Genomic DNA, 26,030 nt, shown 5'->3' on the forward strand with positions numbered 1-26,030 from the left:
TTGCCGTGAGCTGTGGTGCAGATTACAGATGTGGCTCAGATCCTGCATTGCTGTGGCTCTGGTGTAGGCCGGCAGCTTACAGCTCCAATTGGACCCCTGGCATAGGAACCTCCATACGCTCGTGGGTGCAGCCCTTAAAAAAAAAAAAAAAGAAAAAAGAAAAAGAAAAACATGGTTTTGGCCAATGGCATAGATTAAAGAGCCCAGAAATCAATACATATATAACCAGTTGGTCTTTGACAAGAGTGCCAAGAATATACAATACGGAAAGTGGTGCTAGGAAAACTGTATATTCACATGCAGAAGAATGAAATCAGATCCTTATCTTATACCACAAACAAAAATCACCTAATAATGGACTGAAGATTTAACTGTAACACCTGAAACTGCAAAACTTATATGAGAAAAATTTCTTTTTTTTTCCACTTAGGGCTGCACTTGAGGCATATGGAAATTATAGGGCTAGGGGTCAAATTGGAGTTGCAGCTGCCAGGCTACGCCACAGCCACAGCAACGCAGGATCTGAGCTGCATCTTGATCTACACCACAGCTCATGGCAATGCCAGATCCTAAACCACTGAGTGAGGCCAGGGATCAAACCCATATTCTCATGGATTCTAGTCTGATTCATAACCTGCTGAGCCACAACGGGAACTCCAAGCCATCACTTTTTTAAGGAAAGTATTCAAATTGAATTATTGGTCAGAGAGCTCATTAAATCTAAGTGCTGACTTTTTTTTTTTGTCATATAGTTTATAGATATGAAACTTACATTAACAGCTTCATCTTCAGTTAGACTTTCATCTATTGTTACATTGGGCAAATCTGGCCAAACCTACAAAGAGAGAAGAAATAAGAAATCTGTTCAAAATAAATTCAGTGTGATATGACTGTTGTAAATAAAGTATAATAGAGTTTTAGAAGCATAATATAGACTTAAGATCCCTAGATCAGTAATTCCTTCAACTACTTTTTGTCTTGGTATATGTGCCATGTGCAAACTATTCCCATTTTCCATATTAATCTCCTCTTTAGTATGGCAAATAAGAAAAAGAATACCAACCTTTGTGTGTAAGTAGTTGTTTTGAAAACAATGCATGTAACCAAAAGATCTGGTCAAGAATTAATATGAAAAGCATAAAACTAAATTTAATTTAATGTGGTGCATTAAAATTATTTCTACAATTACAATAACAAAAAATATACTTTTATATGAAAAGAATTACAGATTCGAGTTGGATGATGTCATGCTGAGGCATATATATCTTCTTGGCTTTTGCAATTAGTACTCCTCTTCCCCACAACCCTCCCTACTCCAGCCACTGCCTCCCTGACGATTCACATTTTCTTCTACTCTAACCACATACACAAATTTAATCAAGCCAAAAGCTCTGAGATTTAAATCTATGTTGTAAAAATTAGAAAGTCCCATATAAAAATGTAAACAATCCCCATAAGAGTAATTACATATAAGGAATATGTTGGCTGATAGAGAATATTGTTTTAAAGGTAGAAATCGGATAACATCTATAGAAATGTAGAATGGGAAGAAAGTTGGAAAGAAAAAATTCCTCTTTAAAGTCAATACTCTATACTTGCATGTTTCTTAAAACATAGTTTTTCACTATTTATTACATTTTTAACTTTTACCTCTCTTTATTTTGAAATATTTTCAGACAGAAAAGTCACAAACATAATACCTAGTGATTGTCTATACACCTCACTGTACTTCCCCTAATAGTAACGTTATTTCTAACAATTGTATAATTATCAAAACAAATAAATTAACATTAATAGAATATTACTAACTAATCTACAGACCATATTTGAATTTCACCACTTTTATCACTAATGTTCTATTTTTGGTCCAAAATCCAAAAAGGCTCCCACATTTCATTTAATTATGTCTCCCATCATGGGATTTTCAAAAAATCTAGTTAAGACTAGTAGATATTTTTTTTTTTTTGCCCTTTATATAAAAGCCAAATCAGGATGTTTTCTGTAATGTATTAATATACCCAGGTTTGAATATTATTGCATAAATGAAATACAATGAATTATATTCCTTGCTCAAGTAAGGAATATAATTATAGCTCTTACAAACACTGTTTCTTTTATCAAAGAGATATTTTTAAGAGAAGTATAAAGATTTAAATGACAGCCGTAGTATAGAAGAACAAATAACCATCTTATTAATAGCAGTTTTATAATAAAACATAAGAGGTGCCCAGAAATACAGTAAAGACAATTTAAAGATGAAACAAATAATATTTGCACATAGGACATAAAAATTCTTTCTCTGTTTCTAATAATTTGGATTGAACTCAAAGAGTATCTATTATTTCATTTTTTTACTATTAAATTATTCATTTGTCCCTCTGAATATGTTCTTAGCAGTTGTTTAAACAGAAACTTTCAATGAAATAACGTTTTTATACTTATTTTAAAATTTCAAGATATTAATTCAGTACCTTTGCCCAACAAATATCACCGGTGTTAGGCCATTTGACAAAAACATCTTTCTCCTGTCCTCTATCAAAGGCAGGGTAAGGCTTCGTTTCATTTCCTGAAATTGCCGGATCCTAAAATTAAAATGAAATTCAAACCAGGTAACTACGGTATAAAAGTACAGATGCCTGGGTAACTGTGATGAAAGATTACAATTTTCCATTATTAAATTATCATTATATCGTATTCTCACATGGACTGACAGATGGACTGATGGTATAAACTTTTGTTCTAGCTAAACTGTCTTTTAAACTCCCTAGAAGGAAAATTTAAAAACTTTTGAAAATGTATTAGCCATGATTTTAAGCAAGATTACTAGTGTTTTTTGTTTTGTTTTTATTTCTCCAGTGGGACTTCTGGCTGCCTAGCTTGTTTTCTGTAAGATATTGATGAAATATTCTTCCCACCAAATCACTAACTTGAAGACAAATTTTTAAACATGACAAGCAGAAGACGTATTCCCAGAGAATGATTTGAGAATTGTAAAAGAATAGAAAATCCATCATCACTTTGTAATAGCTTCTACAAATTGAGGCTGGTTTGTAGCTCAGGTGATGACTAAAAAACAGCTTGCCTTTGACTCCCAGCTTTATTAACTCTTAGATCTCTAAGGATACACCTAAGAACCCTGTGGCCACCCATGTAAATAATATGATATTCTAACGGAAGAAAATTTTAGATTTGGAAGTAGAATCCAAAGTTATATACCTCATATTTTGAAACATTTTTTCCTGCCTCATTCAGAAGAGAAATCTTAACAAAAACAAGATAGTAAGACTCAGATAGAATATAAAATATAAATACTGACCAGGATAATAATGTATCTCATTCCCTCATTTCTTATTTTGTCAACAAACTTAGGAAGTTCACGGAATTCTTCACCAATCGTAAAGTCTAGCTGCCTTTCCATGTAATCAATGTCTGTGTATTGAACATCCTGAAATAGATGGAATTTTAGTAGGGTAAAAATCAAAATAGTGAATTTATTACATTGTATTATACTTATGAAATTAATAGCTATATGGAAGTTTCAATGCCTGAGAGAATTAATCAAGTATTGCAATATTCAAGAACCAAAAGTACCATGGAAAGATGCAAAATATTCTAAGATGAAGTTCGTATAAATGCTCTGTTTTGTTAACAGTTCATTTAGTAATTTTGATTTAGGAGTAAAAATTCTTTCAAATCAGTATCTTTTGTTATGTAATTCCCAAGGAACAAGTAAGACATAGGAGTAAAGGATTTATGAGACTATGAAATTATATTAAATGGCAATTTGGAATTTTGTACAGTGTACAGAAATAGGTATTACTCTTTTTCTGGAAACACAAAGCAAATATGGGATAATTTCAAATAATTTCAACGTTTCCAAAAAGGAAAAAAGAATTATTAGTAAATCCATCAATTATTATAAAATAATTCTTTTATTATTTCTGGATACTAAAAACAGTGTCCTGAACAGTTAGAGTAGAGGATATTCTGCAAGCCCTCTAATTCTGTATTCTAAAATTACAACTATTGTCTATTGCATGGCATAAATCATTGTTTCACCTCAATTTTTTTTCCTGTAATTTTCTCATATCAATTGATGAAATAGGTTTCTATTGACTATTACTCTCATCTAAAGAGAATACAAAACATGTGTTTGACTATGTTTAAGACCCAAAGTTTCTGAGAGAAAAGCTAATGACTTGTTTAGTCCAATTCACAGTCATGGAACTGGTGACAGAGATGGAGGGGAGTTTATCCCTTTCCTTTTATCCATCTGATAAAGACAAATAATAAAATCTCATGTCCAATTCATTTGGTGTTACTATCAAACTAAGCATTGATTATTGCCAAATGCTAAAATAATTTTAAAGTATATTGATGTTTATTTAATTATGCTGTTATAGATGACATATTTAACACTGTCTTAAAAGTAGATATACATACATAGGGGATCTGAGCAGTCACCATGTCATTATACACTTCTTCAACTTGTGAAGTATTTCTGTACCCATAACGACACAACTGGAATCCCAAAGCCCAATAAGGTGGCATGACTGGTCGGCCAATTACCTTTGAAAAAAAAATTACTTGTGAACTAAGAGAATTACTTTATATTATAAACAAAACTTTAATTTTTTAAAAAAGTTACAATCATACTTCATGGTATTGCTTTGTTGCAACTTCTGGAGATGGGCCCAAAAACATATAAAAGTCCAAGATTCCTCCAATTATGCGATATGTTAGAGCAGGAGTTGGCTGAAATGTAACATCTGAAAATCCAAAATATGATTACATTTTAATCTATGTATGTTATTATTTTCTTAAAGATCACATAAAATATGACAATTTTTTAAAAAATGTTTTTACCCATTGCATTGCTGTTAAGTAGGAGAACTCCATGAGCATGGCTCTCATCCTCCAGAGCCATGTAATAGGGATGAAATCCATAAGAATTAAGTTTATACTAAAATTAAAACATGAACATAATATATTTTTAAATAATAATAGCATGTCAATTTTGTCAATTTAATATTTAAATTCACTAAAAGATTAAGCTTAAGAATTTAAAAGTTTCTTCATAGCACATACAAACTGTGCTTAAACAATCTCTTTTAGAAAATAATTTATTTATCATTTGAACTATTACCACATTAGCACATATGAATGAATATACAAATGTGTAACACTCACAAATACTGCCACATTAACTGATGTAAAAAACCATTGGTTTTAGAATAGCTGAGTTTCTGCCCACAATTTACCTATCTTAGTTCACTTATAAATTGGTACTTCTTTTTAAATTATAAAATGTTCTACAAATGATTAAAGTGATCAAAGTACTCAAACCTCTTAAGTACTTAATGTAATAGCTGTTTATATAATATTTATAATAATTTTTAAAATGCTAATATATTATTTATACATAAAGAATTAATTTCATTTTAACTAGATCTTTTCATTTTTTCAGAATAGAAAATCCATACTGAGGGTCATGAAGCGTCTTGTCAAAGGTTACAAAAATTACAAATCGATGATCCTTAATCATAATGACATCCTTGACCCACACTGAATACCAGTAAATGATTAGCATGTGAAAGAAAATTTATATATTGAGAATCAAGGTTATATTAACCTAATAATGCCAATACTAATGTTGAAGGGTTTTAAAGAAGTAAATTTTGATAAAACATATTATTCAAGTTGGAATAAGTGAAAAACAGCCTTCATAAGCTAATTTTGAACTATTGTGATACAAATAAAATTGTATGAGCACCCAGCCAAAAAAAGTGTTATACACATTTATAATCTCACACTGAATATATCAAATAAGAACACATCATATGTGAAAAATGGAAACAAGCTAGTATTTTTATAAAATTTTCCATGATATATTTACTAAAATTATAGTTAATATTAATTGTACAATGCATTAAATATTCATGAAATGTATGACATTAATAAGACAAAACTTTGGGGAAAGTAACATGAGCATATAAAAAATTTTATAAAGTTGTAACTAGCAGTATAACTTCATAAAATTGCACAACTGAAGCTTATAGTAACAAAGGAAAAAGTTAGCATCAAATCTTTATCTAAGGAATCAAAAAAATTTCAAGGAGAGCCCTAACCAATTATTTTCTAAAATGTGAAAGTAAACGTGGATTTGGCAGGGTATACTGATTCTGAATATTTTTTCTATGTAGTTAAGAGGGTAAGGAATTGGGTAACAACTTTACTTCTCTCACTGTTGTCATTGATGGTATCCATTCAGTCATCTACTTTCACATATCATTTATGTGACTTTGTTTTTCAGAAAATCACTCTAGCAGCTCTCAGGATCTCAAGCTCCTTTCATTGCTTCAGTATTGAAGTATTACAAAAAAGTGGCTGGGGTCCAAATCATGGTCATGCTTGCCATGCGGGGTAGTCAAATATTGGTACCTACACCGGGGGGTTGGTCTCTGGTGAACATTCCCCAAGTATGCCAGTTCAGATCTCGCTTAAATGCCGTGTGTTCTACTTCTCCAAAACCATATATATATTCTGATGGCAGACGTGTAGATATTTGAATGAACTGGTTGTTAAAAGCAAATCCAGGTAGGCGAGAATCCCAGCTGTAAACCAAAGAAAACAATCCTATTCCCATGTACACATACAAGAAGTATCACAAATAAAAATGCCGGAGTTCCTGTTGTGGTGCAGAGGAACTGAATCTGACTAGTAACCATGAGGTTGTGGGTTCGATCCCTGGCCTCACTCAGTGGGTTAAGGGTCTCAGGCAATGTGGTGAGCTGTGGTGTGGGATGCATACCCAGCTCGGATCCTGCGTTGCTGAGGCTGTGGCATAGGCCGGCAGCTGTAGCTCCGATTCCACCCCTAGCCTGGGAACCTCTATATGCCCTGGGGGCCCTAAGAAGCAAAACAAAGAAACAAATAATAATGCTAATTCTTTCAAAGGTGATATGAATATCAATAGTATTTTTCTCTATACACATTATCGTACATTTGTATCTGATACAAATGAAAATAGATATTTATTCCAATATATTTTTGACTAACTTAAGGAATATCTAAAATATGCTTTATATATTCATATATTCTTAATCATATTATGGCTATATGCTTGTCTTAGATATACATTGTTTTTAAAATAAAACTAATATGAAGTTTAAATAATATATGACCTAGAAGTAATACACGTCCTAGGAATTGAAAGCCCTTAATTTTCCTGTTCCCTTGAGATGATTACAGAAAATTTTTACTACATATTGAATAAAATCAATACCAAAATAAACTATAAGTCATAATGGATATTTTATTTCCAAACTCTACTACCACTCCCTATCATTTTTTTCTTATTTTATTTTATATCTATAAAAATATGTGTTTATGAAGAAATCCAGAAGAAATGTATTACAGAGAATGTCATTTGCAAGAAGATAAAAGAAAAGGAAACAAAAGTTGGCAGGGAAAGAAAACATAAGTATCACAAAGAACTTGGGACATATTCACATTTTTATATTAATGATTTTAGTAAAGTATTTACTAAAGAATAATGATTCCCAAATAACAATAAATAATGCCTCTGCACTATTTGTAGAGTGCAGAATTTTCTACAAAATGACTTAGCTTCTTATCCTTTAAAGCAAACCTATTATAAAAACAAAATTTTGAAACAATATAAACAATTTTCTTCATTATTTGTATCCATTCTGACAAAACCTGAACACATCCTGCCAACATGTTGTAAAGGATAGCATGGCAAGCTTAAATTACATAGTAGTATCTTGTAATACACTGTAGTTTCCAGAGCTTTTTCCTAAAATAAGGATAACATTTGATTTTATGTTTTTCTTTTTACAGCCACACACACAGCATTTGGAAATTCCCAGGCTAGGGTTTGAATCAGAGCTTCAGCTCCCCACCTACACCACAGCCACAGCAATGCCAGATCCAAGCTGCATCTGTGACCTTCACTGCAGCTTGCGACAATGCCAGATCCCAGTGAGCAAAGCCAGGGATGGAACCCACATCCTCAAGGACACCACTTCTGGTTCTTAACCTGCTGAGCCACAATGGGAGCTCCAAAGGTAATATTTTATTCATTGAACATGAAAATATATCTATATGTATATATACCTTAATTTCCCTTCATCAAGTCCTGGCAGAGATAGTATTAACTCTTACCAGGTTCCAGGACCAAAACTCCATATTCAATAGTTCTAATAAAATATTTACATAATGCATTTCCAATTACTTATTTTGACAACATTAATCATGCTTTACAACAGGAATCTTGGTTTTGGTTCTCAACTTGATTAGAAGAATGAGTCTGATATTTAATAATAAAATCAGTAACACCCAAAGTGTAAATAAAATTTTAGAGCAATCATTAATGGTGTGCTAGCTTTAGTTTTTAGTTAAAATAAGCTAAATTATTTAATACACCTAAAACCACGTTTGGTGTGATGATATGCTAACACAGTGAGGGCTGTGAAAATAATCATCTAACTTCACCTCCTTAGCAAAAATTAAAATATCCTTCATGTCAAATAATTCAATCACTTACATAACTTTTCCTGTGCTTCTTCTTCGAATCTGGATGCCAAAAGGATTTTCCTTGATTTCAACATCATAAAGCCTATTTTCATAAGTACTTGTTGGTGTAGTTGGAATGTTTAATGGTACTGGAACTTCATATCTCTTATTTTGGGGATCATAAATCTATTACAGAGAAATAATGAAAACAGATATGTTTAGCTCTTATTGCTGATATATTAGGTATATATCATTAAGTAATTTAAATAATGGTTCAACCAAAAATATTTAGAATTCTTATTTACATAATTCATAATTCTGTATTCATGACCCGTATATCTACATAGAATTCTATAGACATACACAGACATGTAATGGAATCAAACTATGTACTGCATTTTACCTGTTCTAATGTTTTGTAATTCATTTTCCCATACAATGATAAATCTTCAAAAACAGAAATTTTAGAGCTAAATAGTCTCATATGGATACACTAAATTATTTACCACCTCATGGTTAGACACAGTTGTTTCAATATTTTGAAACATGTATAATCTTACTATGAATGTTAATGCTAACTTTATATTTATTTATGTCTTTATTTCCTTAGTACATGGCTTACAAGTGATAGTATTAGGTCAGAGTATACTAACATTTGTAGAACCCTTGGTATCTACTGGTAAATTGTTTCCCAGATTTAGTGTAATAATTAACATGCTCACCAAAATATGTAATTTATGTTAAACTAAAAAGCTTTTATGTCTTAAATTGTCATTTATTTATTTGCTGATGAGAATAAACCTTCTTCTAAATGATTATCCAACATTTAGCTTTCCCATTCTTTGTCTTTGCCTTTTATTCCATTTTATCTTATTTTTTTGGCCATGCCCATGGCATGTGGAAGTTTCTGGGCCAGGGATTCAACCCATACCACAACAGCAACTCAAGTCTCTGCAGTGATAACACTGGATCCTTAACCAACTGTGCCACTAGAGAACTCCAGTTCCTTTTAGTTTTAATGAGTGTATATATTTTAATATTTAATTCCAAATTTTATTCTGTTAAATATCTGTTTATGAGGTCTTAATGTTTTTCTTGACTGTATGAGTTAAAATTGCTTTCCATTTGTCATGTATGTGTCATATTCATGGATTTTTTGTTTGCCTTCTAATTGTTTATAGTATATACTGATATTAAAGCATTTTACATTTTTATGTAACACAATATATAGATTTTTACAGGATTTATGACCTTGTACTTGTTTGAAAGGTCTTTGCAAGGCAGATACAAGAAAAATATGCAGCCAATTTTTTTTTATGGACTTACATTTGATTTATTTAATATATATTTATTGAAAAAACATTATATATATATAGAATGTCTCCTATGCTTCTTTGTTTTTTTGCTTTTTAGGGCTGTACCTGTGGCAAATGGAAGTTTCCAGGCTGGGGTCAAATCAGAGCTGCAGCTGCTGGCCTATGCCACAGCCACAGCAATGCCAGATCCGAGCCGTGTCTGGGACTTACACCACAGCTCACGGCAATGCAGGATCTCTGACCCACTGAGTGAGGCCAGGGATCGAACCCGCATCCTCATGGATACTAGTAGGGTTTGTTTCTGCCGTGTCACAATAGGCTCTCCTGTGATGCTTTATATTAAACATACCTTAAACTGCAGCATATAATCTTTGTGATATTTCACCTCCACACGAAGAGTTGGGATGGGATCAGAAGGTAGCTTTATTCGGGTATTTGCAGTATTCAGCTGGAGGTCAGCTGTTACACCCAGTGATGAGTACTGAGTTGACTGGACTAAATAAGAGTTGTCTTCTTTAGGAAAGAAACACTCAGGTGCTTTGGATCCCAAATGAGACTAAAAACACAATACATGTTCATTGTCAGAAATTGTAAGCACTATAATATTCAACTCAAAAAAAATAAGATAGACATGTTCAATCCCATATTGTATGATTTACAAATGTATTGCTTAATATAAAATTAAAAATGCAGTCATATACAAAATATCTATTATGCAACATGACACACTATATATACTAAAAGGTTTAGAATATTTATATATTTTAAATCATAGACCAGTACAGCAGAATAATCAAATGTCCTGTTCTTCAGTTCAGAATATAGAATGACTGTATTATCCCTGAAAATAGTTAAGTGTATTACTGATAAATTTTGATCCCAAGCTTGTTCCACTTCATATTGATTACTGCTTTTGTGTGTGTAAAATGGATCTACAACAACCCTCAGAAGGGTATAAATTTAAAGTTCTTTTCTTTTACTTATAATCAAACTATATTATTCCTTATTTCATAACTGGACTTTCTACTGGTTAGTTACATCCTGACAAGTATTTGAAATAGGAACTTCAGCTGAAGATCAGAGCTAACTGGTTTGTATAGGAGCGGAAGCTAGGACTTCAGAAAAAGAAGGAAACAGTATGGCATTGATTGTTATTTGCCTTACCACAATACCTTCTTCCATCTTTCTTATTTGTTAAATTAATACATAGTTGGGAGAAGCAAGGTGCCCATCTACATTTCCCAGTCTCTTTGGAGGAAGTTGTATATGACATCCCCCCAAACCTCCTTAAAAGAAAAGGGTATATGCTGATTAAATTAGGATATCCTAAACTCTTCCACCCCAGGCCTGGACTGCATATATAATGGCATAATAAAACAAATGTAAATAGGGGACATTGATGACATTTATATATAAGAATATTAGGCCTGAGATTCTTTTCTGTAAGAGAAAAATAAACCCTGTCTTGCTTAAACACATCAGATTAAAGATCTCTGATATTCAGCTTCAAGCAATCCTTAACTGATAGGAATACTTCAGTACTCATTCTGACTGCATGAGATTGAGTGTCAGTGGAACCAGGAACATGATTGGCTTTAGAAAACTGCAGAGTCTGTATGTCTCCCTCATAGCTATCTTTCTGCCCAGTATCACTTTGCCTTTATCATCTCACATATTCTCATTTATTTTTCTTGGTAGGTTATTAGCTTTACCATTTTTTGTAGTTAGGATGAAACCAGTCTTGCTCTTTAATTTATGGAAACTCTATAACTTGCATCTAAATCAGCCTTTTTCATATATTATCAATCCCTATGTCCCTGGCTTGCTTTGTTGTACTCAGCTACAAAACACTAGAAAAAACCCTATCCTATACATTCTTCATGCCTGCACTTACTTGGTAGTTGAATGTGGCTTGACAAATTCACACAATCATGCAGACTGCTCTCCCTCTATGTATCATGAAAGTTAGAGTGGGTCCAAAAGATGCACTCATACTATATTTATCTAGTTCAATCACTATCATACTGCCTTGGAAAACATTTTTCTTTATTCTTCAAACACACACACAAATTCTCCTTATTCTCATCATCTAATGATTTTCCTTGTTATCTTGGTATGAAAAGGAAGGCAATCAAAAGAAAAATCAGAATAAAAACCACACCTACCCGCCCATATCTTTACCTCCTTTTATAAAATATGTACTGCCTGTGCTTCTAAGGTGAACCATTTAATTTGTGCACCCAATCTCATGCCTCCTTGCCAACAAAGACACTTCTGCAATTATCAACTCTCTATCCTGCATCACTATTGTTCCAGTCATTATAGATTATTCTCAGTGGCATAAACCAATTTTATTTCTCCCACCTTAAGAGAAAGCAACTGTCATTATCACTAATTTCTCCAACTATTGCTCTATTTTTTATGCTTTCCTTAGAGCAAAATGTAGAATGTTCACCATGTTATCTCCAACTTGTCTCTTCATTCTCACTCAAATCTCATTCTCACTCTGACCAGCTTTACTCTCAGTACTCCATATTTATTTCTTTGGTAATAGTTAACAAAGACTTCCATGCCATCAAATCCAAATGTCAGTTTCTGGGTTTTATTATAAGCATAATTTACATGTTTAATAATTTTCTCTGTCTTGAAATGCCTTGTTTACCTGGCTCCCAGGAACGAACATTTTCTTTGTTTTCAACCTAATTCTTTTTTAATTCATTTTCAATCTCTTTTCTGGCCTCTTATCATTTCCCTAAGTCTAAATGTTGGACAATTCAAGGTTTAGTTTTTGGACTGCTTCTTCTATTCAAACCCATTCCTTTGACGATGTCATCTCATCACATGGCTTTAAAACACTGTATGTATGCTGCTAACTCAACTATATATATAAATATATATATATATATTTTTTTTTTTTGCTTTTTCAGGCCTCACCTATGGCATATGGAAGTTCCCGGGTGAGAGGTCGAATCAGAGCTACAGCTATTGGCCTACGCCACAGCCACAGCAATGCTGGATCCTTAACTCACTGCGTGAGGCCAGGGATCAAATCCACAACCTCATGGATCCTAGTTTGGTTCGTTAACCACTGAGCCATGAAGGGAACTCCATGACTCTACATTTTATATCTTACAAATGATATAAAATTTTCAATTTCGTAAGTTTACATCTCACAATTGGAAAATTGCTTATAGATCTATATTGAGCATCTCAGCCTGCATTTGTCCAAAACAAGTTTGGTCTCCACCCCCACAGTTTTGTCAATCTTTGTTATTATCATTATATCAACCTCCTCTTTTTTTAAGTTTAAACCAAAAACTTGAAGTCATTTTTACTCTTTTCTGATATTCCACATCCAAACAACCCTTTCTGGCTTTATCTTAAAAACATGCACAAAAGTAAGTCACTTACTACTAATTCTATCATAACCACTCTGGCTCAATCTACCAATATTTTACTTTGATCATGGCAATAGCCTCTTTCCTAGTCTCTCTGTCTTGGTGTTCTGTCTGTTCTCAACACAGAAGTCATATGACCCCATTAAGATGGAAATTTAACCTTCTCATTCTTTTGTTCAAAACTCTCCAGTAGCATTCTATCTCAGAGTAAAAATCATAATCCTAAAATGGTCTAAGTGATTGATCTGCATTATCTGTTTCCATATGTCTATAATAGCATCTTCTGCTACTCTTTCCTCCTTATTCTGTTTCAGACACAATGGCCTCTTTGCTGTTTGTGGACTATACCAGGTACATTCTCACTTCAGATGCACTTCAGATTAGAGTACTTTCTTTCTGGCATGTCATTCCTTCCTTTCTTTCCTTCATCTCCTTCAAAAAATGGTGTCATGTCAAAGAAAACTTCTGTGTACAATTATTAAAATTACACCACTAGCATTCTCCACACACCTCCTTCTCTTTTCTGATTTATTTTTCTTAATAACACTTATCTAACGTATATACCTAATACTTTTAAATTATCTGTTTTCCCACACCAAAATAAGCACTTTCAGGGGAGAGGGTTTTGTTTATTTTGTTCGCCTTGAGCAGTCCCTAGAACATAGTAGTTCTCAAGTATTTGTTAACTGAATCAATGAGAAAACAGTCTGGTCTACAGAAACATAAAGTTTATCTATACTCTAGATCATCATATTTTAATGGACTTCTAATGTTAAAGTTCCACTTATTTGACCTAAAAACCTATAAGAATTTGAATACAAATAGTAATAGTAATGAGAAAAATAAAATTTTCAAATTTTATGATTAGAAATTATTAGAACTTTAGTATCCATCCTTTAGATTCATTTTGATAATGGAAGTAAGTGACCATGCACTGAATGCAATGAGGGATGCGTTTGGATTAGATGAAGATCTGCAATGTAAAGAGAAGATCCTGGAGACATACTGCTATGATACATTACTATTTGGCTTTTATTGATTACAGAATCTTTTCTCCTCTTCACTTATTTTCTTCAATTGTTCCATAAACTTTCCTAATTATAAAGATTGTGCTGCTTTATCAAGTAATGGAGAGGAATGGAGACCACTTCTCTGGTGGCAGAGATTATATGAATTTCCTCATATAAGCACAGACATTTCTGGGAAGTCACTGGCAGATGTGTCTAGACTCTTCTTAGTGATACAATACATGCATTGAGTTTCTTGGTCATATGAAATAAATGCCTTTTTGTTGTTGTTGACAAAACCCAAAAGCCCAAAGTTTAAACAATAAGCATAACAAAAGGGGACTCTTTCCATATCCCTTTCTGTAAAAATTTCTGCCATCGATGACCTCATTGTTCTTGAAAGAATGGCCAAAATTATTGACAGGAATTGTCACCCCTTAGTGGAACAGATATAACCCATCAATCAATTTCAGAAGTTTTAATAACTTGAGACAATGCTTTTGAAAGATTGCCCCCTACTGGTATAACACCTTGCTCAATTAAGCTAGTTAACCACAACCAACATCTAAGAGTGCAACAAATAGAGTACTATTTTATTAAATAAAATTACACTATTCAAAGTGCCTGGAAAGCAACTTACACTTAGATTTAGTCTGACATTTACAAAGCTATGTCTTTTGAGAATTAATTAAGATAAACATAAATTTTCTGTTAGAAGTCCTAATTTCAAATTCCAAATCCTCCTCTAGATGAATTTAACTTCTATGATGTAGAATTATAATTATAATATGTAAAATTTACATTTATATACCTATATGAAAGCCATATCATGAATAATTAAAATTCTTATTACCTCTTGCCATAAGCAGCCACGTTCTTCACAGAGTTCTTTAGTTGTTGTGTCTGTATCTGGATAACAAGTAAACTTTTCAGCGTCCAAGAAAGTTTGATCCCATTGAACAGTAAAGTTTCTTCCAAGGTTAAACTTGAGATTGTAAATTAGTAGATACTTTGAAGACAAAGAAAACATTAGAGAGTATGTCTCACCATTGGACAATTTAAAAAGACTTTACATTTATAAATGCAGCAACCCCACAGCAATTCTTCAAATCAAATAATTAATGATTTGAATATATAATAAAAGAAAAGGATAGAGAGGAGTAAACATATCTTACCACTGAAATAACTAGACTCTCAAGACAGGAAAACTTCAATTATAGAACACTAGTAAAAAAAAATTATCTTTAAATCCAGACATGAGTTCAGTTCTAATTTCTTCCACTTAATGTTCATGAGTCTTTGGGAAAATTGTCTATTCTATTTTATCTTCAGTTTCCTCCCCTTGTAAGTGGATATAATGACCCCTACTAAAGAGAGTTGTTATACAGAAAAAATAATATGTGAAATTGAAAACATGTAGAACAATGCCTGGGGCATACTAGTTAGGAAATAAATACTAGTTCCCTCAAAGAAGAAAAATGGAAGAAAAAGTTGACCATTGATTTATTTTAGGTTCCCTAATTAAATAATTTTTAATTATTTCCCTAATTTTATCCACTGCTAAACATATTTGAGGGGCAAGTTGGAGAGGAGATAATATGGCACTATGCAAAAAGAAAAAAAATGAGAATATAGTGTTTAAAATATATGTACACATATACATATATACATACATTCTAATATACAATCATTTCCATTGTTAGAATATTGCACATTTTTGTTTAGTTGTTTATAATATGGGCAAAATTTATCCCATTTTCATCTGTATAGCTTATTTATTTTATATTTAACTTACATTCATAACTCTCTAATTCATGAATAAAAATTCATATAAGGATCAGTCCAAGCACAGCAGAATTAGAAAGATTTATCTTCAAGTGTCTTTGTAAATTTTTTTTTTTTTTTTTTTGCTTCTTAGGGCTGCACCTGCAGCACACATGGGAGCTCGCAAGCTAGGGGTGGAATCAGAGTTACAGCTGCTGGCCTATGCCACAGCCACAGCATAGGATCCCTGGCCCACTAAGCTAGGTCAGCGATCGAACCGCATCCTCATGGATACTAGTAGGATTAGTTTCTGCTGCGCCACAATGGGAATTTCCATATATCTTTACGTAGGCATAAAAATAGAAACAGATACAAACTGGGATTGTAAAAACCAAATAAAATGATTTTGTATTTGCCCTCTTGATAATCTTTGTTAGAGTCATAAAGTTCTCAGTAAGCCTGTATTAATTAATTTATATTGATTTGTTCTTATATTCCTAGCAATATATACATTATAGTTTATTCACTAAATAAAAAATAACATATATGGCTATAGAAATTCCTAAGTGAAAAATTCTGGGCCAGAAGACTTAGGAACTAGATAAAAATACTCTAAGAAAATGTTCTATATCCCAGTTTAGAATTTAAGCTGACATTGCTAATAATTAAGATTATAGGAATGGTAAGTAAATGTCAATAAAAATCACTTCCATGTTTTAAATTTTTTTTTGTCTAACATTTAAAATATATTAATTTTGGGGTTCCCATCACAGCGCAGTGGTTAATGAATCTGACTAGGAGCCATGGGGTTTCGGGTTCAATCCCTGGCCTTGCTAAGCAGGTTAAGGATCTGGCGTTGCCGTGAGCTGTGGTGTGGGCCTCAGACACGGCTCTGATCTCGCGTTGCTGTGGCTCTGGAGTAGGCCTGCGGCTACAGCTCTGGTTAGACCCCTCGCCTGGGAACCTCCATATGCCATGGGAGTGGTTCAAGAAAAGGAAAAAAAGACAAAAAAAAAATATATATATATATAACATTAATGTTATATATATAATGTTAATGTTACCTGAGGTAACATTATGATTAAATATTACATTTTATATATGAGGAAGCTGAGATAATTAAAGATTAATTTATTACGTTTAAATGCACAGACTGTAGGGCTGGAATTTGAGCCCAATTGTGTCTTTCCCTTTCCTCTCTAGTATACCTATTAAATGAGGAAAAATTTATAGGATAAGAAAGGGACTATTACCAGGGGAGAATAGAAACACAAATTTAAAAAAAAAAATCTTCATCCTCAAGATATATTGAGGATAAAGAAAATTCATGAAAAGAGAAGTAGGGAGAATAATTGAAGGGATGGATTAAATTAATATATAAATGAGAAGCTAAAACATTTAGATTATTTATCATATGCAAGTTAAGTTAGAGTTCAGGGTAGAGAATGGTATGAAAAAAACATATTAGGAAGCCATATAGAAGTGATGGCCAAGATAAAATAAAATAGAGAGGGAGTAGTACGGATCCCCCCTAAGGTTGATATCTCAGTATCTCAATAAATTGAAATGACCTAAAATGTAATATTGCCAGCAAAAGGAAAAAAAAAAAACTAGCCAAACTAAGGTTAAATATGAGTGTATGTAACAACTAAAATACTTTAAAAGATTGTATCTACCTGGTTGGAAGCATCATAAGTGAAATTGTAGTGAGCACTCATTGGTTGATCACCTTCCACCACTGAAACTTCTGAAACCGTGTCTATCAACCCAAGGATTTTTATAGTCTCAAATGCTAAAGTGGTTACTTCTTGGTATGATGAATGTGTGCACATAATATCTAATTTGTTCTGGAAAAAAAGTATATAATATTATATAACAAGTAGAAGATAATTGGATACAAATCTTAAATAACAATAAGTATATTTATATTAATTAAATATTATAGGTCTAAAATATACAAGTTATAATGTATTTGCTAAATAAAAAATAATTAACTAATACATATTTTAATGAAAATTGCTAAGTGAAAATCTCTAGGCCAGAGGATAGGAGTTAGACAAAATTCTAAGACAGTATTCTGCATTCAAATAATTTATAATTAATTCATACTGATATTATTAATAATTTAGTATTATTCAGTATTTAGTGTTTAATACAGCATTATTTAGTATTTAAATAGAAAAGAAGCAATCATCTACCCCCCACCCTCCAACAGCTCTCCACATTTAAATACCTTAAATAAGTACACTTATTAGTAACTCTTTAAAAATTATTTTGGTATATATGCCATAACATTTACTTTCAGGGATACATTATGCATGATGCAAATCATGTAGATCCTTTCTCATTCTAGTCCTAATGCTGGTGACAAATAACTTTGGCAAAAAAAGAATATATGAAGAAATCCAACATCTACAAAAAGCATTGCTACTACTTATTCAGTATTTAACTTTGTGCATAGCTTTTTCATTTACACCCAAATCCATGACAGTTACTGCTGTTACTGATATATTAAAACATTTTCAAATACGTTGAGATTATTTTCTCAGAACATGTTCCTTAAAATAGACACGGTGCTATAAGTTAGATTTCTCTGAATCAATTTCATGAAAATCATCTATTTTATTAAAATATAAAAATTAAGGTAATTCATAATTTAATAATTTAAATTTAACAATTTATTTCATTTCTTTTCACTGATTTCTGTGGAGAAATGAAACATCTTTCCAAGAAAAGACATAAAACAGACATTAACAAGTATATATAGCTATGTGTCCAAGGAGAATGCTTACATTAGAAACTGAAAATGTATAGAAAATGTAGTTGCCATTTTGTATGGTATCTGAAATGGGAAAAAAATAAAATTATCAGGTCACAATGTAAGGTTAAATTCTGTTTTATTTTTACAGTTATACAACACAGAAAATTTCAAAAAATAGATATTGTTTATTAATGAAGCAAATGAAACAGATTGTTCTTTAAATTATTGTTCTTAATTATTTTTAAACTAAACAATTTTGGTAGTTTATTTTCCCAGAAATGAATCTTTTCCAGTTTCTTTTGAACTGCACCATTGAAGGTCATTACAAGATATTGATTATTGTTCCCTGTGCTATATAGTAGGTCTTTGTTGTTTATCTTTTCATATATGGTATTGTGTATCTGTTAATCTCAAATTCCCAATTTATCTCTCCTCTTCCTACATAATTAACTAAAGCTTTAATGCTCACTTTCTTTTACAGTATTAAAATTTTAGTTTTAACAACTATAATCATTTAAAAGAATTGAAACAATAAAATTTATACATCTATGAAGTTGTTAATTATTTTAATCTTAAATAATACTCTAATAAATAAAGATGTCCACACTTGTCAAAGACTTTTATAATAAATCAACAGACAAAACTAAATTAGGATATATAATTTAAATAACAATGTTAAATTTCATAGTAACCTAGAATCTTAACATAGAAAAAAAAGAAATTAAAAATTAAAACTTCTGACATATTTTAAATGGATGCAATTTTATAATAAAGGCAAAATTTCCCAACATCAAAAGGAACATATAAAAGCATATCACTTTGAAACTTACCTTTAGTTTCTCCATCATCCCAGAAAAAGTCTCCTTCTGCTGTGTTATATTCATCTAATGCAACTATAAGGCCTAGAGGATTCTTTCGGCTGTTAAGTAAGTTTGGGTGCAAATATAATTAAAAATAAATTTATAATAGTGAAATATCCTGTAAATAAATCCATTTCAACAGGAGTTCTGTATTCACATGAGAGGACTGATATTAAAAAAAATTCATGTCTATATTTAGTAATAATTTATCATTGCAAAAAATAATTTATGTAATTGGAAAATAAAAGGAAAAAACATAATAAATTTGACATAAAATTTCTTTATAGAAATTATTTCAAGTATCTTCTCTGCCCACAATGGCACAAAACTAGAAATCAACCACAGGCAAAGAAATGAGAAAAAACCTACTACATGGAGACTAAACAACATGCTACTAAAAAACCAATAGGTCAATGAGGAAATCAAGAAGGAAATTAAAAAATACCTCAAGACAAATGATAATGAAGACACAACCACTCCAAATCTATGGGATGCTGCAAAAGCAGTGCTCAGAGGGAATTTAATAGTAATACAGGCCTTCCTCAAAAAAGAAGAAAAATCTCAAATCAACAACCTAACCCACCACCTAAATGAATTAGAAAAAGTACAAACAAAACCTAAAGTCAACAGAAGGAAGGAAGTCATAAAGATCAAAGGGGATATCAATAAAATAGAGATTCAAAAAACAATAGACAAAAGCAATCAAACCAAGAGCTAGTTCTTTGAAAAGGTAAACAAAAGTGACAAACCTCTAGCTAGACTCACCAAGAAGAGCAAAGAAAAAACCCAAATAAACAAAATAAGATATAAAAAAGAAGTCACAATGGATACTACAGAAATACAAAAAACCATGAGATAATACTAACAAGAATATGCCAATAAATTCAACAACTTAGAAGACATGGACATCTTTCTAGAGACCTACAACCTGCCAAAACTGAATCAAGAAGAAATAGATCAACTAAACAGACTGATCACTAGAAATGAAATTGAAAGTGTCATAAAAACACTCCCTACAAATAAAAGTTCAGGACCAGATGGCTTCACAGAAGAATCCTACCAAACATACAAAGAGGAAGTTATACCCATCCTCCTTAAACTTATTCAAAAAGTTGAAGAAGGAACACTCCCAAAAACATTCTATGATGCCACCATCATCCTAATTCCAAAACCAGACAAAGATACCACCAAAAAAGAAGACTATAGGCCAATATCTCTAATGAATATAAACACAAAAATTCTCAACAAAATTTTAGCTAAACAAATTCAACAACATATAAAAAAGATTGTACACCATGACCAGGTGGGATTTATCCTAGGTGTACAAGGATGGTTTAACATATGCAAATCAATCAATGTCATACACCACATTAACAAAAGTCAAAAACCACATGATCATCTCAATAGATGCAGAAAAAGCATTTGACAAAGTCCAACATCCCTTCATGATTAAAAAAAACTCATACCAAAGTGGGTATAGAGGGAACATACCTTAACATAATCAGTCATTTATGACAAACCCACAGCAAATATAATACTCAAAGGAGAAAAGCTGAAAGCCCTCCCACTAAAATCTGGAACAAGACAAGAATGCCCACTCTCACCACTGTTATTCAACAGAGCACTGGAAGTCCAAGACACCGAAATCAGCCACACAAAAGAAATAAAAGGCATCCAAATAGGAAGAGAAGAGGTAAAACTGTCACTGTATGCAGATGGCATGATACTCTATATAGAAAATCCTAAGGACTCAACCCCAAAACTACTTGAACTGGTCAACAAGTTCAGCAAAGCAGCAGGATATAAGATTAACATTCAGAAAGCAGTCTCATTTCTGTATACTAATGATGAAACATTAGAAAAGGAATACAGAAATACAATATCTTTTAAAATTGCACCCCAAAAAATCAAATACCTGGAAATACACCTGACCAAGGCAGTAAAGGACTTATATGCTGAGAACTTTAATAAAAGTTTAATCAAGGAAATCAAATAAGATGCAAAGAAATGGAAAGATATACCATGCTCCTGGGTTGGAAAAATTAATAGTGTAAAAACAGCCATACTACCCAAAGCAATCTATAGATTCCTTGCAATCTTTATCAAATTACCCATGACATTTTTCACAAAACTACAACAAACAATCCAAAAATTTATATGGAACCACAAATGACCCAGAATTGCCAAAACGAAGCAGGAGGCATCTCTCTCCCAGACTTCAGGCAGTATTACAAAGCCACAGTCATCAAGACAGTGTGGTACTTGTACCAAAACAGACAGACAGACAATTGGAACAGAATAAAGAACCCAGAAATAAACCCAGACACCTATGGTCAGTTAATCTTTGACAAAGGTGGCAAGAATATAAAATGGGAAAAAAAGACAGTCTTTTCAGCAAGCATTGCTAGGAAACCTGGACAGCTGCATGCAAATCAATGAAACTGGAATATACCCTCACACCATGCACCAAGATAAACTCAAAATGGCTTATAGACTTAACTATAAGACAAGACACCATCAAACTCCTGGAAGAGAACATAGGCAAAACATTCTCTGACATCAACCTTATGAATTTTCTCAGGTCAGTCTCCCAAAGCAAAAGAAATAAAAGCAAAAATAAACCAATAGGACTTAATCAAACTGACCAGCTTTTGCACAGCAAAGGGAACCAAAAAGAAAACAAAAATACAACTTACAGAATGGGAGAAAATAGTTTCAAATTATGAAACTGACAAGGGCCTAAACTCTAAAATATACAAGCAACTCAAACAACTCAGCAGCAAAAAAGCCGACAACCCAATTGAAAAATGGGGAAAGGACCTGAATAGACATTTCTCCAAGGAAGATATACAGATGGCCAACAAGCACATGAAAAAATGCTCACCATTCCTGATTATTAGAGAACTGCAAATCAAAACTACAATGAGATACCGCCTCACACCAGTCAGAATGGCCATCATTAAGAAGTCCACAAATAACAAGTTGCTGGAGGGGGTGTAGAGAAAAGGGAACCCTCCTGCACTGGTGGTGGGAATGTAAGCTGGTACAACGATTATATAGAACAGTATGGGGGTATCTCAGAAACCTATACATAGAACTACCATATGACCCAGCAATCCCACTCTTGGGCATATATCCAGACAAAACTTTCCTTAATAAAGACACATGCACCTGCATGTTCATTGCAGCACTATTCACAATAGCCAAGACATGGAATCAACCCAAATGTCCACTGATAGATGATTGGATTAGGAAGATGTGGTATATATACACAATGGAATGCTACTCAGCCATAAAAAAGAACAAAATAATGTCATTTGCAGCAATATGGATGGAACTAGAGACTCTCATTCTGAGTGAAGTTAAGTCGGAAAGAGAAAGACAAATACCATATGATATCACTTATATCTGGAATCTAATATATGGCACAAAGGAACCTTTCCACAGAAAAGAAAATCATGAACTTGGAGAAAAGATTTGTGGTTGCCAAGGGGGGAAGGGGAGGGACTGGGAGGGACTGGGAGCTTGGGGTAAATAGGTGCAGAATGTTGCCTTTGGGATGGATTAGAAACGGGATCCTGCTGTGCAGCGCTGGGAACTCTGTCTAGTCACTTATGATGGAACATGTAATGTGAGAAAAAAGAATGTATACATGTAAGTGCAACAGGGTCACCATGGTATACAGTAGAAAAAAGTATATATAAAAGTAAATGACAAAAAAAATTAGGAGTTCCCATAGTGGCTCAGTGGTTAACAAATCCAACTAGGAACGATGAGGTTGTGGGTTCAATCGCTGGCCTTGCTCAGTAGGTTAAGTATCTGGCATTGCCGTGAGCTGTGTGTAGGTTGCTGTCGCAGCTTTGATCCTGCATTGCTGGGTCTCTGGCATAGGCTGCTGGCTACAGCTCCGATAACCCCTAACCTGGGAACCTCCACATGCCGCAGGTGCAGCCCTAGAAAAGGCAAAAAGACAATAAATAAATAAATAAATAAATAAATAAAATTTAAAAATAAATAAATGAAAAATAAAAAATTTAAAAAATAAAAAAATAAAATAAAATAAAATTTCTTGGTGGCCAAGGCACCATAAAAATTTAAACAGTATAATAATATTTAAATCCAAACAAGAAAATAATATATATTTTATGAATGCTCAATTCAACATATATTTGACACATACATTAACTAAATTATAATGCATCAAGGTTACTAAATAATGAAGACCACTAGGTAATAAAATTTTAAATGCTAGGTGGAATCTCTAATAACCATAAAAGTGAATTTAATTCTATCAGGAGAATTGTAACATGATTAATAATTTTTTCAGTTATATACTACTGTAGGTTTTTAAACCTAAAATAATACCTATGAGGCTCTACAGTCCAGGTAACTGCTCTGTACAGAATACATTCCTTCCAGCATGTACTCATCAAAGTACATGTTTCTTTTTTTCAATGCAGCTCTAGAGTATAACCATTTTTTTGAAAACATAGTCATGAAACAGTTATAATATTAATCAATTCTAGAAAACAAAAATAACAAAATCATGAACACACATTCATTCACTCATTAATTTATTTGTTCCCATAACAAATATTTTTAAAAGATGGGGAGAATTTTCTATAGTAGACTGATATTTGTTGGGGGACTGAACCAGTGAAATGTCAAGATCCTGCCTTCATGGAGTTTATAATCTAGAGAAGTAAACACATTATGTATTTAAAAAGCAAAAATAGGAGTTCCCGTTGTGGCGCAGTGGTTAACAAATCCGACTAGGAACCATGAGGTTGCGGATTTGATCCCTGGCCTTGCTCAGTGGGTTAAGGATCCCGTGTTGCTGTGAGCTGTGGTGTAGGTCACAGACATGGCTCATATCCCACGTTACTGTGGCTCTGGTGGAGGCTGATGGCTACAGCTCCTGTTAGACCCCTAGCCTGGGAACCTCCATATGCTGCGTGGGAGCGGCCCTAGAAAAGGCAAAATAAAAATAAATAAATAAAAATTTAAAAAAAGTAAAAATATAATTCCACCTAAGTTATGAAGAAAACACAGCAGGGTAAGTAATAGAGGGTGATGTAGAATATGGGGAAATGTGGGGATTCAATAAGTCATACCCTGTCTGAGTAGACATTCATGTACCCAGAGTGAATGCTGCAAGGTGAAGCACCAGAATTTCAAGTTCATTCTTCATTTTCTAAATAGTTCTAAAATTTCTTCTTACTGAAGAAACTGTAAGAACTATTTCTATCTTGTTCTTTACCTAAACAAATATCTACCTCATTTATTAACCGAAATCATTTTAGTTGAAATAAAAGCATTATGACATTTATGTATTGAAAATTCAAATATGTAACAACTTTAATCAAGTATATAACTTAATTTTTCATTTTTTATTAAAAATAAGAAATTAACTTTATACCTATTTTTTAGAGAATGTCAGTACACTCTCAGCACAGGAAATAAATTTCTAATCTAATGATGTTCTTTTTTTAAATCAAGAAATTTATAGTAATGTACACAATTTGATTTTTCTTTTTATAATTATCATGGTTAAATTTAAGAATTCCTTACATGTGCCAAATATACTATGGTGAAAAGATAAATACTGATCTTTGATTCTTAATAAAAGTATGAAATATTAAAACTTTAATTATGTCCAGATTTCATTTAATGACTTTTCAACTTACCTGGCAGTTGTAGTTACAGCAGGTTGTTGGATGGGAATAATATACCCCCCTCTAAGATGTAATCCTATTTTATCTGCTGGAAGATACATATCAACACGTTGTTTTCTCCATGGCCTTTTTGCACCCTAATATTTGGAAGATAAAATTTTTTTAATATTTCACAGATTTTAAACCCCATTTTGCAAGAATTACACATAGAATTTACACTTAGAAATAATTTTTGGAGTTCCTATTGTGGCTCTGCAGTAAGAACTGCAGCAGTATCCATGAGGAAGTGGGTTCAATCCCTGGCCTTGTTCAGTAGGTTAAGGATCCAGCATTGCTGTGAGCTGTGGTGTAGGTAGCAGACATGGCTCACATGCCACATTATGGTGGTTGTGGTGTAGACCTGAAGCTGCAGCTCTGATTCAACCCCTAGCCTGGGAGCCTCCATATGCTGCAGGTGCAACCCTAAAAAAAAAAAAAAAAAAAGAAGAAGATAAGAAATAATTCTTATTATGACCAATTCATGTCATCTTAATGAATATTAACGTTTTCCAACTTTTTAAGAAAACTTTATTTTTCAGTTTACTGATCGAATCACAGGATTTGTTTACTTTCTCCAAAAAACAAAAGAGAACTCCATGTCCTTTCTGCAATAATTAACAATATTCCTAATTAGTCCTAAGTTTTATTCCTTGTTTTAAAGTTAATCATGTC

General features: G+C 32.5%; 1 protein-coding gene across 1 annotated transcript in view; it reads right to left on the reverse strand.

The window, feature by feature from the left end:
* SI (sucrase-isomaltase) overlaps positions 1-26,030 on the reverse strand; it is a 79,764-nt gene that overhangs the window by 24,247 nt on the left and 29,487 nt on the right. The window contains exons 20-33 of the mRNA XM_047755123.1: positions 25,332-25,456; positions 19,615-19,703; positions 18,816-18,865; positions 17,700-17,870; positions 15,113-15,268; positions 10,204-10,410; positions 8,570-8,724; positions 6,446-6,614; positions 4,867-4,963; positions 4,657-4,769; positions 4,444-4,569; positions 3,317-3,445; positions 2,472-2,582; positions 773-835 (exon numbers count right to left, since the gene is read on the reverse strand). Of these exons, the coding sequence (XP_047611079.1) occupies positions 773-835; positions 2,472-2,582; positions 3,317-3,445; positions 4,444-4,569; positions 4,657-4,769; positions 4,867-4,963; positions 6,446-6,614; positions 8,570-8,724; positions 10,204-10,410; positions 15,113-15,268; positions 17,700-17,870; positions 18,816-18,865; positions 19,615-19,703; positions 25,332-25,456 (1,761 nt within the window). The remainder of the gene's footprint in view (positions 1-772; positions 836-2,471; positions 2,583-3,316; positions 3,446-4,443; positions 4,570-4,656; positions 4,770-4,866; positions 4,964-6,445; positions 6,615-8,569; positions 8,725-10,203; positions 10,411-15,112; positions 15,269-17,699; positions 17,871-18,815; positions 18,866-19,614; positions 19,704-25,331; positions 25,457-26,030) is intronic.

This window comes from Phacochoerus africanus, chromosome 1, assembly GCF_016906955.1.
Source record: "Phacochoerus africanus isolate WHEZ1 chromosome 1, ROS_Pafr_v1, whole genome shotgun sequence".
In the NCBI taxonomy this organism is placed as follows: Eukaryota; Metazoa; Chordata; class Mammalia; order Artiodactyla; family Suidae; genus Phacochoerus; species Phacochoerus africanus.